At 42.1% G+C, this 15,367-nt stretch overlaps 2 protein-coding genes across 6 annotated transcripts; both read right to left on the reverse strand.

Moving 5' to 3' along the window:
• Positions 1-296: 296 nt before the first annotated feature.
• LOC115540979 (lipopolysaccharide-induced tumor necrosis factor-alpha factor homolog) lies at positions 297-5,962 on the reverse strand. Of its 5 annotated transcripts, none has more exons than XM_030352672.1 (12): positions 5,839-5,962; positions 5,359-5,462; positions 4,988-5,038; positions 3,868-3,939; positions 3,577-3,627; positions 3,086-3,157; positions 2,795-2,845; positions 2,319-2,375; positions 1,787-1,846; positions 1,650-1,679; positions 1,336-1,474; positions 297-1,212 (listed from the first exon to the last, which is right to left on the reverse strand). In XM_030352672.1, exons 2-12 carry the CDS (start codon positions 5,405-5,407, stop codon positions 1,107-1,109), a joined length of 738 nt encoding a protein of 245 aa, XP_030208532.1. In that variant the 5' UTR covers positions 5,408-5,462; positions 5,839-5,962; the 3' UTR covers positions 297-1,106. The 5 variants fall into 5 exon arrangements, with proteins under 5 accessions (XP_030208532.1, XP_030208531.1, XP_030208533.1 ...); XM_030352671.1 differs by having other exon boundaries at positions 3,577-3,636; XM_030352673.1 differs by lacking the exon at positions 3,868-3,939 and having other exon boundaries at positions 3,577-3,636; positions 5,839-5,960.
• A 1,555-nt stretch (positions 5,963-7,517) lies between these two features.
• On the reverse strand, positions 7,518-13,541 carry tekt4 (tektin 4). Its single transcript, XM_030352491.1, has 7 exons — positions 12,913-13,541; positions 12,756-12,826; positions 12,324-12,467; positions 12,073-12,159; positions 11,679-11,814; positions 11,165-11,319; positions 7,518-10,121 (listed from the first exon to the last, which is right to left on the reverse strand). The coding sequence occupies exons 1-7, from the start codon at positions 13,444-13,446 to the stop codon at positions 9,908-9,910; spliced, it is 1,341 nt and encodes a 446-aa protein (XP_030208351.1). The 5' UTR covers positions 13,447-13,541; the 3' UTR covers positions 7,518-9,907.
• Positions 13,542-15,367: the final 1,826 nt, after the last annotated feature.

Genomic DNA, 15,367 nt, shown 5'->3' on the forward strand with positions numbered 1-15,367 from the left:
TGATTTCTGGCTGCTTACCTGCAGCCAGAAAAATATGGAGGAATGGTTGAAATGTCCATTTGCTCTGGATTCAGGTGAGGGTTCAGAGGAGCCGGCCGAGAAACGCAAGAAAGAGGCCAAACTTTAACCTAGGCAGTGAAAACTATGTTTATATACTTCTGCGGAACCACCGCAGCCTCAGTGCTTCTTGTTTAGAGTGGACATTTCTGTTTAAATGGGACTTATTTAAAGGAGCTCCAGTTTTTGTGGTTAATGCTATGAGAGTTATATAGAACAAAGGCAGGTTGATCGTTTTGATTTCGTTTTTATTTATTTGTTTATATTACTTTTTTATTTTCAAGGCAACATATTATTTATTTTTATTATTCATTTGAGTAAAATTAAGAAAATGCCAGAGAATTACATGTTCAAGTTAAGGAGATGAAATAAAATGATTTTCCATTCAATAATCAGTTGTGTTATTTTCTACTTTTGAAGAATGATCAACATGTATGAGTGAGGGGGTGCGCATGGTATGACAAAAAGGCTAAGGGGGTACACAAGACTAAAAAGGTTGAGAACCACTGGCCTACAGTCAATGCTGCATGTGAACACAAGACAACAATAACCCACACACCCAGTGTCAATTCCGAGAAAACATTCCCTTCAGTGTGTCATCAATGCTCACAGAGCAAGGAGAACCCGTTTAGGAACTTTGTTTCCTCAAGATCCATAAATGGCCTGAACGAATCCTCAAACCTCAGATATGCAAGCTGAATTTTCCTGTTTCTACCGCAGACGGCATTCCTTGTATTACGCTTCAGTCCAAAGCGACTTGAAGTAAGTGCATTTAACAGTCAAGATGTAAGCCAAAAAGTGTAAGAATCATTTAAGTGCATACAAATTCAAAAAATAAGAAAAGTCATGATCATGTTAACCACTGTGCATTAAAGCTCCCCAATATGCAACCAATGTATAGTCTTGGTAAACCTGGAAAATTAAATCAACAGTTGACATAGACCATCAAATTTATGCCACTTATTATGAAGAGCTAAAACATTATGATTTAGTATGAATCACATACTGTTTCCAGTAAGTGTCATGCTGCTGAGGTCTGACAGTCACTTTTAAATGCGCCTATGTACATGCACGACATTTTGGCAGTTGGGACAGCGATGTTCCACATCCTTACAGCTATCACAACAGAGCGGGATCAAGCAGAATGGCCATATTCTAAAAAGAAGCATAGAATCCAATTAATTAAAATGTGATTCAATTATTAATATTGTAAAAGTAAAAATACATGGATGTGAGGATGCATATCAAAATGGTTTGCTAAATGTGTGAAGGACTCACCCCAATATTCCTAGCACACCGCACAGAACCCAGGTGAGTGCGCCATTCTTGTAGGTGACACTAGTGACACAGGTGGCCTCGCAAAGGGGACATTTTGTCCGTACTGGTCTCTCCCCTGCCGCCGGCCCCACCACCACGACTGTTGGGACCCAAGGAGAGACGCCCACGGTTAACAACATGCACTTGCTCTGCCTCCTTCACATCATTTTTTTGTAGAAATAAAATAACCTCAAAATAAAATAATCTCATTAATAAGGTAGCCTATTTAGGGCTTATATGCTTTTTTTTTTTATCGTGTGAATGAAAGTAGTTACCATTTTTTAATTCAGGGCCCCTTGGTTGACCTTAGAATCAAATCAGAAAACAAGGTTCATGGATTGGCTGAAATATCAATGTACACACCTCGTCAATAATACACCATTAAAATGACATTGTGTTTTCCTTGTGTTACCTTGAAGGTTCCCTGAATCGATGCAGATGTTTGTATGCTGGACAACAGGCTGTGGCTGAACTGAGAAGTATTACAGAAACTTTAAAAATACAAGAAGAAAGATCTGTAACATGATTTTCTTCAATATTAAATTTTCCAAAAAAAGCAGGAAGCTTTCATTTAATTTTGTGTGTGTTACTATGAGTTGAAAGTTTAGTGACCTGGGCTTATGAAATTTGTGGTAGCTTTGTGCTCGGCCTGATTTAGGCACAGCTAAATTGCTTAACTGCTGTTGTGTTTGTTTGGTAACCAATGTTTTAAAACCAATGAAGCATTGTACTATAACTATAACCCACAATATCGACTTTCACCTCATCCATATTAAACCCGATAACTTAGAACTCTATAACTTTTATCAGACACTTTTTCCAAAATAAAGTAACATAAAATCCTCAATGTACAGTCCCTTACACCTCGTTTATCACACCTTGTGATAAACCATTATATTGATATTATTTTCTTTGTGTTGGCCTGAAAGTGATTTAGGACTTACCAGGGGCGGCATTGACCTGTACTGTTGTATTTTGAGCAACAGCTGGCTGCGGCTGAACTGAGAAGTATTACAAAAAGTACAAAATCAAGATGAAAAAGAGACAGCTTTTTCAAAAGGAAAAATAAAAAGCTTAAACTAGCCGCAAAAAATCAATTTATAGTCATAAACATCTCATCAATATGGAGCCTGTATCTGATTCATGTAATTTCCTTGACAACATGTTTTAAAAGTACATTTCTCTTGCTCTATTGATCAAATTTAGGCTAGGAAATTTGGAGAAACAAATCACAGTGAGCTTGATCCTTTAAGTATCCAACTAAATACATCTCATCCCTCGCTTAAGGGAGTGATTAATAATTAATGACTCATGCAAGAAAGAATACAACAAAGAAAAACTGAAATGTGATTTCCTTAAATATAGATGTTTAGTGTGTCATTTTTATATATCTGTTTCCATGAGTCTAAAGTCGAGTTACCGGGGCTTTGGAACTGAGGTTGTGCTGGGCCTGGTTGGTAAATAGGCGCTGCTACAAAACCGGAGAAAGATTAAAGATTAAAAAGTATTTCTGAACTGCTTGATGCATAATTCGAAAGAGGCATTATACCAACATTTTTAGGTACAATATCCACTTTCATCTCATAAATATTAAACCCATATCTTTAACATGGTGCCAAACACACCTCGTCAATGATAAATCATTAGAATGGTTGTCATTAAAGACCCTTTCATGGTCTTTGTGCCACCATGAAATTGATATAAGACTTACCAGGGCTTGTGGTGGCCACTGGAGAATTGACATTTACTGCTGTATTTTGAGCAACAGCTGGCTGCTGCTGAACTGAGAAGTATTACAGACAGTAAAAAATCAAGATGAAAAAGAGACAGCTTTTTCCAAAGGAAAAAGAAAAAGCTTAAACTAGCCGCTAAAAAATCAATTTATAGTCATAAACATCTCATCAATATGGAGCCTGTATCTGATCCATGTAATTTCCTTGACAACATGTTTTAAAAGTACATTTCTCTTGCTCTATTGATCAAATTGAGGCTAGGAAATTTGGAGAAACCAATCACAGTGATCTTAATCCTTTAGGTATTCAACTAAATATATCTCATCCCTCGCTTAAGGGAGTGATTAATAATGAATGACTCATGCAAGAAAGAATACAACAAAGAAAACTGAAATGTGATTTCCTTAAATATAGATGTTTTGTGTGTCATTTTTATATATCTGTTTCCATGAGTCTAAAGTTGAGTTACCGGGGCTTTGGAACTGAGGTTGTGCTGGGCCTGGTTGGTAAATAGGCGCTGCTACAAAACCTGAGAAAGATTAAAGATTAAAAAGTATTTCTGAACTGCTTGATGCATAATTCGAACGAGGCATTATACCAAAATTGTTAGATACAATATCCACTTTCATCTCATAAATATTAAACCCATATCTTTAACATGGTGCCAAACACACCTCGTCAATGATTAATCATTAGAATGGTGGTCATTAAAGACCCTTTCATGGTCTTTGTGCTACCATGAAAGTGATATAAGACTTACCAGGGCTTGTGGTGGCCACTGGAGAATTGACATTTACTGCTGTATTTTGAGCAACAGCTGGCTGCTGCTGAACTGAGAAGTATTACAGACAGTTTCAAATGCTAGATTAAAGGGACAAATCTTTTTAATCTAACAATTGACAGTCTTTAACACCTAATCAATATTGAACCCTTATCTGATCTATTGTATTACATTCACAACATGTTTCAAAAGTAACGGTCGGGTAGGTAATTCGAAAAAATCCACCAAAGTAAGCTATATATTAATTAAAAAACGAAACCAAAAAATCCCTGCCCTCCCTTCAGTCTTCCCTCCAAAGCCACTCCCCCAAAATACGCAACAACATTTGGTCAGAATTTAATGATTGAACGGGCTTATTACAGGCCTGTGACAGCCCAGATACCAGATATTTTTCTTATAGTCTCGCAAAGCCAGACCAAACTACAGCAAGTAGAATGGTCTGGAGCCATGCTACCTTGAGCCGTCTATCCGTGGGGAAACTGGGCGGGCCTGTTTTTATTTCTTTAAACCAATCACAATCGTCTAGGGCGGGGCTAAGCCCGGGAAGCAGCAACGGTGTCCATGCAAAATAGAACATCTTTCTTCCTCAGCAAATGCTGTAAGCAAATCTTTTGCAGTTCTTTGCAATTTTCGACGGAAAGAGCCAAACATGCCAACTTTACAGCGCCGTCAAAGTCCTCTTCAAAACTCGCCATACTGCCTAGTTTCCGAGTGTGAGGGGGAGCACAATACGGGAACGCCAGAAACCGGAAGAGGAGGAGTCGCGGCCAAATCCGACGCTAGGCAATAGACGCTGTCCACTTCCGTTCAGCCAGACTATTTTTCTTATCATGTAAGAGCACTTGATTTGTTGATTGCTGTCGGGATGCAAAGAGATTTTCAACAAATATACAAAAATAATAAATCGAATTGGTTTGTGTGGTTTAGATCTTTAGACCCCCATAATTAAAAGTAAATTTGAACGGAAGTGAGAATGTAAGAAAAAACAACAACTAGGAACAATCAGGAAAGTGATCTTATTAACTGTAATATATTCTGTTCCAAGCTGAATGCTTTCATTATTTGTCTTTGTCATCCATGAGTGTGAAAATGTATTTACCAGGGATTGCGAATGGAGGTTGGGCCATGCCTTGTGGGTAAACAGGCATACCTGTACAACGTGAGAATAATTTAAGCTTCTACAATTAAAATGCTGCCAAACCCATTGATGATTGACGTCTACCAAACAAAGAATCGTACACTCACAATCAGCTACAGCTTATAAGCGAGCTATAACTATATAATACATTTATCAAAATGTTGTATATTTTCTAACTTATTATCCTGCACATTGATTTAATAAAACAGCTTGAGGTATGAAATAAAGCAAATTATCAATAATAGTCCCTCACATCAACCAACACCAGCCTATTACCCAGTTAGTGCATTCCTAGCTGGCATGAGAAGCAAAAATGTGCTCTAGCCTCTCACCGATTGGATTGCCAGGAGGATAAGGATAAACGGCAGCGGGATTCATCATGTTTGAGATATTGTGAAGTTAAGTCACACAATCGAAAACGATACAGACAAGTTCCCTAGAGAATGGAGAAAACACATGAATAAAAATAAATCATAAAACATCAAAAAAACGAATCAAAGAACACAAAAACAGTCAAAAATTGATGTCTGCATTGATGTTACATTTCTTTATAAGTTAATAATGCTTGTTGATAAGACTAATACGGTCCACTGGAGTTGAGGTAGGCCTAGTTTGCTAATTTAGCACATCGGAACAGTACACATCTTATATGAGAAACCCAGAACCAAATGATGGCCTATGTAGGCTAATGAATGGAAAAATAAATGTTAGGACTCATCCTCAATCAAAATATCATTGCAGTTCCAATAACCCGGCTTTTCTCAACTGATATGATCCCATACAATTTTTTAATGAGAATAGGAGGGACTCACCTTATTAGATAGCTCTGTAGGGTGTAGGGCTGGCCACACAATGAACTTAATGCTATCGTTTTCTCTTATATAAAGAATGTAGCAGAAGGTGTGCCCATGTAATTGGAATGCGGACTGAAGGACAATCATTCAATGGGGAAGTCAGAGGGATTATTTATTGTTACGATACATTAACACAGACTAGTATATTACGATATGCATGTTTATTCACCGGCCTTACCAAAACATAGGACATGGTCAAGCTCTGTCCGTCATTTGATGGAAATTCCTGGACAGGCTTTGGCCTAAAAGGGTCACCCGAACTGGATCCATGAAAAAAGCACATATACTTTGCTGGTACAAGTGGACGTTAATAAGCAACGGATGCAGGACAATGACCTTGTCTTCAAAGTATCAACACAGCTTAAAGAATAAGCTTGCATGCATGATGGAGTTTTCTGAATTCCCCATCAGCCCGTGACCTATGGGCATTCAAATCTGAGCCAGAACATCTGCAGCCCCCAACCTCACCTGGCGAAACAGATAAAAATAACATAGAATAGGCGTAGACAACACAAATACCAACACTACAATGGTGACTGGTCCAGTAAGAATCAGCAGACAATGCAAAGGCCAATGATATAAAACATACAATAGTTAGAGGCCTGCAATAATATACAAATCCTTCAAGTAATACACATCAGTTTTGTTAAATAACATGTACACAGTCCACTCCCAGGCCTAGATCCTAACTGTTTGTATCCCTCCAGTTCATCTCCTACATTTACAGGGCTGGCTATGGAGATTGAGGCATTGAACAGAATAAGCAAGATTAATGAGATACAACTGTTCCCAGGTCCCATGACATGCCACCAGGTGTGGTGTGATTTGCCGTTGTGGTGTGATTAGCCGTTTTGTAAATTGGCCCCTTATGACATCCCCGGTGGGCGTGTCCACCTAGATGTGTTCTAGTTAGATCAGTCTACCAGCCTACCCAGTGGACTGTAGCAGACGTTGCTCATCTATCCATCACCTAACCCTAACCCTAACCCTAACCCTCACCTAACCCTAACCCTAACCCTATTCCTTTTTCGGTTGATGCAGGCCCTCTCCTCCTTTACTCTTTCAAACGGTGCTTTATCTGATTTTTTGCCCACATATCATTGCATTGAAACCAATTATCCATAGACAGTGGCGTAACAAGGCAACGACGGGCCCGTATGCAGGATGTTCAAGGCGGCCCCCCCCCCCCCCCCCCCGGGGGGCTTCGTTACGATTGTTGACGGGGGGGGGGGGTTCGGAGCGATTTTTTTATTTTTATTTTTATTTTATTTTTTTGGGGCCCCTGATTGGCCCGGGCCCGTACGCGCCCGCATACCCTGCTTACCGATAGTTACGCCACTGTCCATAGACATTTGTTGCAGTTGGCTGCAATCCGCAACCTCACCGGTAGAGGCCACTTGAATGAGTTCCAGTTCTTGGAAAATAATGTACGGTAAGTTGAAACAAATGTTATTGCATTTCCTAAATCAAAATTGAAGTAAGCTCTAATTCTTAGGATAACCTTGATATTATAATTCCTGTGAGTTTAATATGTAGGCTGTTACGCCCCCCCTGGTGGCTCGGAGTAGGACGCAACATAAGGGCAACAGGTTTGGGCAAGTGAGGGTGCAGTCACACAAAATCCAAGACAAAAGGTGTATTCAATATAAAGTGTTTATGTACAAAAAAGGCAACACAGGGATCAACAAGGACTGCCAGTGGCACCAAAGAAAAGAACATAACAAAACCCAACCCCCCATTGACAGGTGCTTTGCACCGAAAAAGTACAGTGGGTGGTGCTCACTCTAACCTAGGGTATTAACAACGGGTAAACCTACGTGTATGAAATATGTAAACCCCAGGGTATCTTACCTGTCCTTATTGACCCTGTGCGCACAACAAAAGAATTAACAAAGACAAAGACAAAACTAAAGTAGGCTGCTAACAACTAAAGTAGTAAGGTTTAAACAAACGTGTAACAACTAAAGACAATACAATAAACCAACAAAGAAACCAAGCACTAGCAAACACTAGCAAACACTAGCAAACAGAGCTCAACCAAAGCTCTGCCACAGCTCAAACCAAAGCTCTTCCCCCTGACAAACAAACACAGGACTATTTAAAGGGGAATGGTTGATGGGAGATCTGGAACAGGTGTGGTGATTTGGTGATCGGGACCAGGTGCGCACATCTGAGAACTTGGAGAATGAAAACAGGAGGAGGAGACAGAACAACAACACAAACATACTACACAAAACAGAACACAATACATGTAGGCCTATACCATGTATAACATATAAGACATACAGAACACTGTACGTAACATAGGCCTATAGCTCAATAACTTCGGGTAGGCCATTTTCAGGAGCAGGAGGCTCCTGAGGACGCAGACTGTCAGCCAGTGTGACGTTGTGTTGTGCTTCTCCACAAGTGTATTGACGCAGGCCGGCTGAGTGGTTTCGTCACGACCCTGTGCGGCCACCACCGCCGCAGCCTAAACGCACTACCCCACCATTCAAATGAATGGTTGAACATTTTCCGCCGCAACCTCCTGATCCAGTGGGAAGGCCACATGCTGCAGTCAACAATAGTGGATAACAAGGGAAACAGAAGGAACCGTGACCAACCATATAGCATAGGTTTCACTCACTGAGGACTTCATTGAGAAAGTAATGTTACGCTCAGCTGGTTTAGCTCACGCAATGTAGCTTTTAATTGTGCAAGAAAGTTTCTATCCGACCGCAAGTCGGATAGATGCATGTTTTACTCGAACACCAACACAGCAAATAAAAAAAAACACCAACAAGTAACAAAGACGGATGTTTGTGCCTGCCGTGGAGAATGCCACGATCCGGTTATACCTGTGAGGCTAGAATGCTGCAAAATAAAAATAACCCTAACCCTAAAACCGACTGCGGTTGGGCCGACGTTTCCAGGAAGGCAGTGCCATAGGTAGGCCCTCGTGGAATGTGATAATTCTTTTTTTTTTTTTTTACTACCCTTCCAAGTGCAGTGTGTATGATTAAGTGGCATCTAGCGATTAGGTTGCAGATTGCAACCAACTCCACCTTTCCGTGTGGTTTAGGCCCTGGCCACACGGCTACGATTTAAAACATGCAGTCTTGCACGTTTGGGCCGACCGTCAAGGACACTGAGTTTTATGGGCCTGCAAACACACTCTTTGGAAACCAGGTCCACGGGTGAAAAAGAGAAAAACTCCCCCTCTTCGTTTTTTCGTTTTGGGAGTCATGAGACCCAAGATATGCAAATGATGACGTCATCGCCCAACCCACCCGGTGGAAAACGTTAGATTTCCATCCAATTAGTTTTTGTTTGATTCGATTTATTTTTGTAGCTTTAATTACAGCCCCTTAGTAAATATAATTACTAACTGTACATTAAAAAGTATTTTCTGCTCAATCTACAAGGTTTAACAACTGTTGTTCTTCGGTTTCGGTCCTTGGTTTCTTGGTTTTTTGGTGGAGTTCTATAGCAGAAACAGTGCCGAATATAGGCCTGGAATATGTACTACAGCGTTTCTACAGCTAGATGAATCTTTGCAATGAGTCCATCATTATGAGTCCAAAAATTCCTGCCACGCTGCCAAGGAAAACGGGCGGGGGAGGGGAATATCGTTTTCGTTAGTGTGGATCTGCTGTCTACAGATGATCGAGTGGTGATGATTCTGTGTTTGATGTGAATGTACGTGATTGAGGACAACGCGCCATGAAGCCCTAAGCAGAAACAAGTTTGAATCTGTTGCGTCAACAGATTCAAAATGTACCCAAATTTACCCAAATTTATTAGGTGTCATGCTTAATTATTTTAACAACCATATGTTTCAAAGTCTATTGGTACAGTAAAAAGAGCATCATGTTTTTGTCGGTGACTGCCCTCAAGTGGTGAGTATGAGTGGCTACAACTAGAAAAAGGAAAACCATAAGCAACTTGTTATGAGTGTACGCTGATGACAAAGTAGTGTCTGAATTATCAGTTGTACTATAAAAACCCAAATCAACCACAAAAAACGATTATTTTTTAATCTACTTCAGTAGCCTGCTAGCGCCACGACGGTGGGGTAGCGTCTGCGGTGGGGCATGCACTTGTCCTTGTCCACCAGCAGAGAGTGTGTTTTACACGCGATGGCCTTCTCAAGGGCCGTGCGGGACTCCTCCAGGTGGGCCAGCGAACCGCGAGCTTCAGCCAGCTGCTGCTGCAGCGATGACAGCATGGCATCCAGCTGCCACACTTCTTCCACCAAACTAGCGAAGCAGAACAAACACAGTCAAAGCAAACTATTCTTGAAAATGTCATTCCGTTGGTCAGCTTTAATGTGTGTTCCTGTGTGTTTAATAGAACTTGGCTAGCGAAACCCTGAAGCCGAGACAGGTTCACTGCTAGATGTGTACATTTTTATGGAACGTCTACGTATCAAATATAATTAGTTGAGTCTATCCTGACACAATCCAACCAATCTACATTTGGAAGGGAGCAACATTTCAGGCTTATGCAGTTAGAAGGACGCACACTTATTCTTCCACTTCCACATCAATCTGAAGTAGACTAAACCACGACATGGAGGAGAAAGGGATTGTTGCCCGCGATTGCAGAGGCACCACCGCTTCGGCAGCGGGCAGTACCGAGGCTCCACCGCCCCGAAGCGGTGGTGCCTTGTGGGGTGGTGCCTCGTGGTGGTGGTGCCTCGTGGCAGCGGGCAGCAGGCGGCGGTCAGCAGGGGGCAACCCCTGGAGACAATCGCAGGCAACAATCCCTTTCTTCTCCGTGTCGCGGTTCATGTACTTCAGGGAGTCAGAGCCAAAGTTCCCCCAATTACTTCTCAACCATGCCTGTGATAACCTCCACTACAGTATCGCCAGAGACGTCAGAGAACCGACGTGTTATGCGCCATAACACCAACAGCAGAACGGTTATCCAAATAACGAAGAAGTGTACAACAGTTGCGTTACAGTGTGTGTTATCACACACACACACACACACACACACACGCAGCGCTCACACGGTCGTAGCTCATTGTGTCATTGGCGGGCCAAATTCTGTGGGCGGGCAAGGCAGAGAAGCTTGGCCCCTTATGACGACATATGGAGACACATTCCAGATCAGCGCGCCTGAGCTTCCATTTTTTCCAAGGCGAGCAGGATACCTAGTGCTCGTTTTACACCGAACGCAAATTTTAGCCACTGGGGGAACATAGGCGGGCTAGGGGAACTCATATAATGTTAGAAAACCTCATAAAGTGAGATTTTCATGCCATGGGACATTGGGACCTTTAAGTGTTTGCGTGTACCTGAGCTGAGGGTCATCTCTGCAGAGCTCCATGTTGGGTCTGTGGGAGCGCTGGTACAGCCTTGACTGAGCCACTCTTTGTGGGGCATCTTTGTCAAGGATTGCCTGCTGCAAAGCAACAATGTTCCTCTCCTGAGCGCCGATCTGATCCAAAATCTGAATGCAGAATAAAAAAATGCATAATTAATTATAATAATTAATAATAAATTGGTTTTGCGCATTTCTTTTAATATACCACCAAACATGGCAACCCCAATAGATTGCATTATTTAACATTCATAGCCACGTCAATAAACTGTTCATCTCTTCCAATCAGTAGAGAGAGAGACAGCGACAGAGAGATACCAGAGGAGAGAGAAAGACGACACTGTAAGAGACACGGGCGTACGCCTGTCCTTAAAAAGTCTTGAATGGGGATGTAATAACAAATGGCAGATTGTTCAGCCATTTGTTATCCATTAACAAGGTTTATGGTTGGGGTTGACTTCCATCCACTCCAGAATATCAGCAGCCACCTGTGCGAGCTGTAGCTCCAGCAGGGTTTTGGCCTCGGCCAGTTCCGAGCAGCGCTGGCTGAAGGCCTGGTCCACAGCAGCACACTGGGACCTCAAGTCCTCCGTGGTGTCCCGCAACAGCCTCTCCACCAGCACCCTGAAACACGCATGCGTGCACGTGTGTGTGCGCACAAACACACACACAGACACAGACACACACACACACACACACACACACACACACACACACACACACACACACACACACACACAAACACACTTTTATGGGTGAATAATTCTAATAAAGGCACAAGTTTGTCCATTAATGTTAACAGCTATAATCTGTCAGAAATGAGGATGAAGAGGCATCACGTTAGACCTAGTCTTGAACAGAGTCTGTGACATGCGGCCAAACCTTAGATTCATGGTGGTGTGCTCTTCCTGTGCGGCCCTGGACAGATTTTCCTGGCTAAACTGCAGCCAGGAGTTGGGCTCTGACACCCTGGCACGCAACGAGGAGAAGGGAACAAGGAAAGAAAGTGTGTGGAGAAGTTTGAACCCTGTTTTCCCCGGGGTCTGTTTTAAGAGTTTGAAAGTGAAATAAAACATAATATGGGTCGAACACACATGTCCACATACTGTAGTAGGACACACATTCAAACTTACTGATCCTGCATCGTGGCTGAACTTGGGTGGTGCTGTGTGTTTCTGCTCATGTTGTTGTATCGTCCACACTGGTCATCCAGGTTGTATGCATGCCATTTGTCAGACCAGTCCAACTCCAAAGTCATTTTAGCCTCTCTGTTAATCCTAAAGTCCTCGCAAAGAAGCACATACACACACAAATAGTCGGACACACGACACACGCGTAGTTTGATGCACATAAAAAAGCCCGCAGGCACGCACGCAAACGCAAGCACAAAAAAACACACACACACACACACACACACACACACACACACACACACACACACACACACACACACACACACACACACACACACACACACACACACACACACGATATCAGTACAACATTGAATTCGTCTTAAGCAAATAAAAAGTTCAGACGAGACACCCAGATGGTGCGTCACTCACTGGATCTGGCAGACAACCTGATCGATCGTCCTCTTCAGAAGGGCTTGTATGTTTCTGATCAGGTCAATTTCCTTTCAAGACAAAATAGAATGTGCTTCAATTATTAATGCATCAACACAGATCCAGTATAAAGCGACTGATCAATTGTACGGCTCACCTTCAAAAGCTCGTCCTCGACTGCATCTTTAACCAGTTCGGGTCCTAGGCGCCTCTCCCGGCAGGTGAGGTTATCGGTGGCGATACCGTATGGTATTTCGGTGGCGTCCAGCGCTTTCTCCAAACGGGTCTTGAGAAGGAGCAGCAGGTCCGTCTCAGCCAACAACTTCTCAATGTGCCCCTGCAACTCCGACTTCAACAAGTGGATCTCCTGCAACCTCCCGCCCAGATGGCGAGTCCCCTCTGACTGTCTGCTCTGCGCGTCTGCTTCACTTTTCTTGCAAAGACTTTTGGACAGTCGCTGGATCCTCTCGGCTGCAGTTGCATCTGTTTCAGCCTGTTGGAGGATCGCGTAATTGTTAGAGTGCCAATCCATCGGCGTGTATTTGGCTGAGCGGAAGCCCACGGTGGCTCCTCCGTTGGACGGGCGGGACGCCTCTGGTACTCTGAGGGACGCATCAGGAGCAATAGCACTGCTATACTGTCGAGGTCTGGACACTACCATATCCGAAATCATTTTATCAACGGTTGACATGTTGAGGTTAGAAGGCGGCTGGCTGGATGGACGGGATGTTGGACACCGTTGTTCCACTTTAATGTTTGCGTGCTTTTGCCATGGTTACGCGGCGTTCACGTCGCTCTTGTAGGTTGCTATAGTAACAAGTAACTAGATAGCCTAGACCTCGCTTTCCCACCGACTTCAGCTTTGGGCGTTTCTGTAACGGTTTTTAACGGTGTGTAACAATTCGTGTAACAAAGCCCACCCATTTACAGGGAAGATATGATATGGTCAATTTTACTGTTATTTAAAATAATAATAATAATATTAATAATGCATTTTATTTAGAAAAGCGCCTTTCAGGTCACTCAATGACACTGTACATCACACACACAATAAAACACACAATGAAATATACAAAAAACGTGATAAAATAGACATAGAAAGGACAACATAATAACTTAAAATACATAGGGCAGAATGGCAGGAAGCATGGAGGTTAGAGAGAGTAGGCAGTCCGAAACAGGTGGGTTTTTAGTTGTGCTTTGAAAATGGGGAGAGTGTCACAAAATAAAATAAAAAATCATTAAACCCTTCACGTTTAAAGACAAATTAAATAGGCCGTTATGAAGGTTTTTTTTGTCAAATTATGAATTAATAAAATACAATTTGAATATAGATATTAGGCCCTCGCCTAGAGGGCCCTGACGGTTCCCATCTGCCCAAATGCTGCCCATTTCCTGCCCAAAATGCACGTGATGCGGCCCCTGAAATATGACTGGTTTGGAGTCAGAACTAATTTAGAACTAGCATATCTTTTGCATGTATTTGGTATGCAAGATTTAGATTTAGGATTTAGGATTACAGTTTTTCTTTAAATTTAGGAATTAGATTTAGATACGATTTCACATTTAGATTAAGGAATTCAATTTTGAAGTTTAAGATTTAGATTTAGGATGTATTACGATTTGGAATTTGGATATGCATTTAACATTTGGATTTGGCATTTACATTTAAGGTGTAGATTTAGATGTAAAGATTATCATTTATAAAGGCTATGAGATTTAGCTTCAGATTTAGCATTTTGAATTGACATACAATTTTGAATTTGATCTAAAATATAGATTTAGATTCAGGATGTCGATTTTACATATAATTCTAATTTTATAAATGTGAAAATCTGCATTTTAGATGGATGTGCTAAATCTGGGGGAAATTAAGCAAAACTTGAGCTAAATCTGGAACAATTGAATCAGGTTTTTGAGTAGCAAAAGTTTACAAAGGGAAACCCATAGACACATTATCATGGCCAAAAGCTGTGTGCCTCCAGACAATATTATGAATCTCAAACGGCCGCGTCGGGTTCTCCGACGTTTCTGGTTCTTCCACCTCCACATCAATCTGAAGTAGATTGAACCACGACATGGAGGAGAAAGGGATTGTTGCCCAGGATTGTTTCCCGCTTGAGCCCCTCTTCTCACCGCCTCGGCAGCGGGCGGTGGTCCCTCGGCAGCGGGGAGCAGGAAGCGGGGCTCAAGCGGGAGACAATCGCTGGCAACAATCCTTTTCTCCGTGGTTCATGTAGGCTACTTCAGGGAGTCAAAGCGAAAGGTCCTTTCCCCCAATTCCTTCGCATGGCTGAGATAACCCCAACTACAGTCTCGTTGTGGAAATACCAGAGACGAGAGTCCAACGTGTTATGCGCCATAACACCAACAGCAGAACGGTTATCCAAATAACAAAGAAGTTTACAACACTTGCGTCCTTGAGCTCTATATCTAAATAATATCATATATATCTATATCATATAATACATATTATCATGGCCAAAAGCTGTGTGCGCCTCCGGGCGATAATATGAATCTAAACGACTGCGTCGGGTTCTTTGACGTTGCTTGTTCTTCCACGTCCACATCTTCTGAAGTAGACTGAACCACGACATGGGGGATAAAGGGAT

The sequence above is a fragment of the Gadus morhua genome, chromosome 3 (assembly GCF_902167405.1).
Source record: "Gadus morhua chromosome 3, gadMor3.0, whole genome shotgun sequence".
NCBI classification, from domain to species: domain Eukaryota; kingdom Metazoa; phylum Chordata; class Actinopteri; order Gadiformes; family Gadidae; genus Gadus; species Gadus morhua.

What these genes read in the sequence shown, in the direction of transcription:
- LOC115540979 (XM_030352671.1), bottom strand. Translation starts at nt 5,407, where the DNA reads ATGATGAATCCCGCTGCCGTTTATCCTTATCCTCCTGGCAATCCAATC. An exon ending in TCCTCCTGGCAATCCAATCG is followed by an intron (nt 5,039 to 5,358) that starts GTGAGAGGCTAG and finishes CACGTTGTACAG; the next exon opens with GTATGCCTGTTTACCCACAA. An exon ending in ACCTCAGTTCCAAAGCCCCG is followed by an intron (nt 3,158 to 3,576) that starts GTAACTCAACTT and finishes AATACTTCTCAG; the next exon opens with TTCAGCAGCAGCCAGCTGTT.
- tekt4 (XM_030352491.1), bottom strand. Translation starts at nt 13,446, where the DNA reads ATGTCAACCGTTGATAAAATGATTTCGGATATGGTAGTGTCCAGACCT. An exon ending in TCGAGGACGAGCTTTTGAAG is followed by an intron (nt 12,827 to 12,912) that starts GTGAGCCGTACA and finishes TTGTCTTGAAAG; the next exon opens with GAAATTGACCTGATCAGAAA. An exon ending in CAGGTTGTCTGCCAGATCCA is followed by an intron (nt 12,468 to 12,755) that starts GTGAGTGACGCA and finishes CGAGGACTTTAG; the next exon opens with GATTAACAGAGAGGCTAAAA.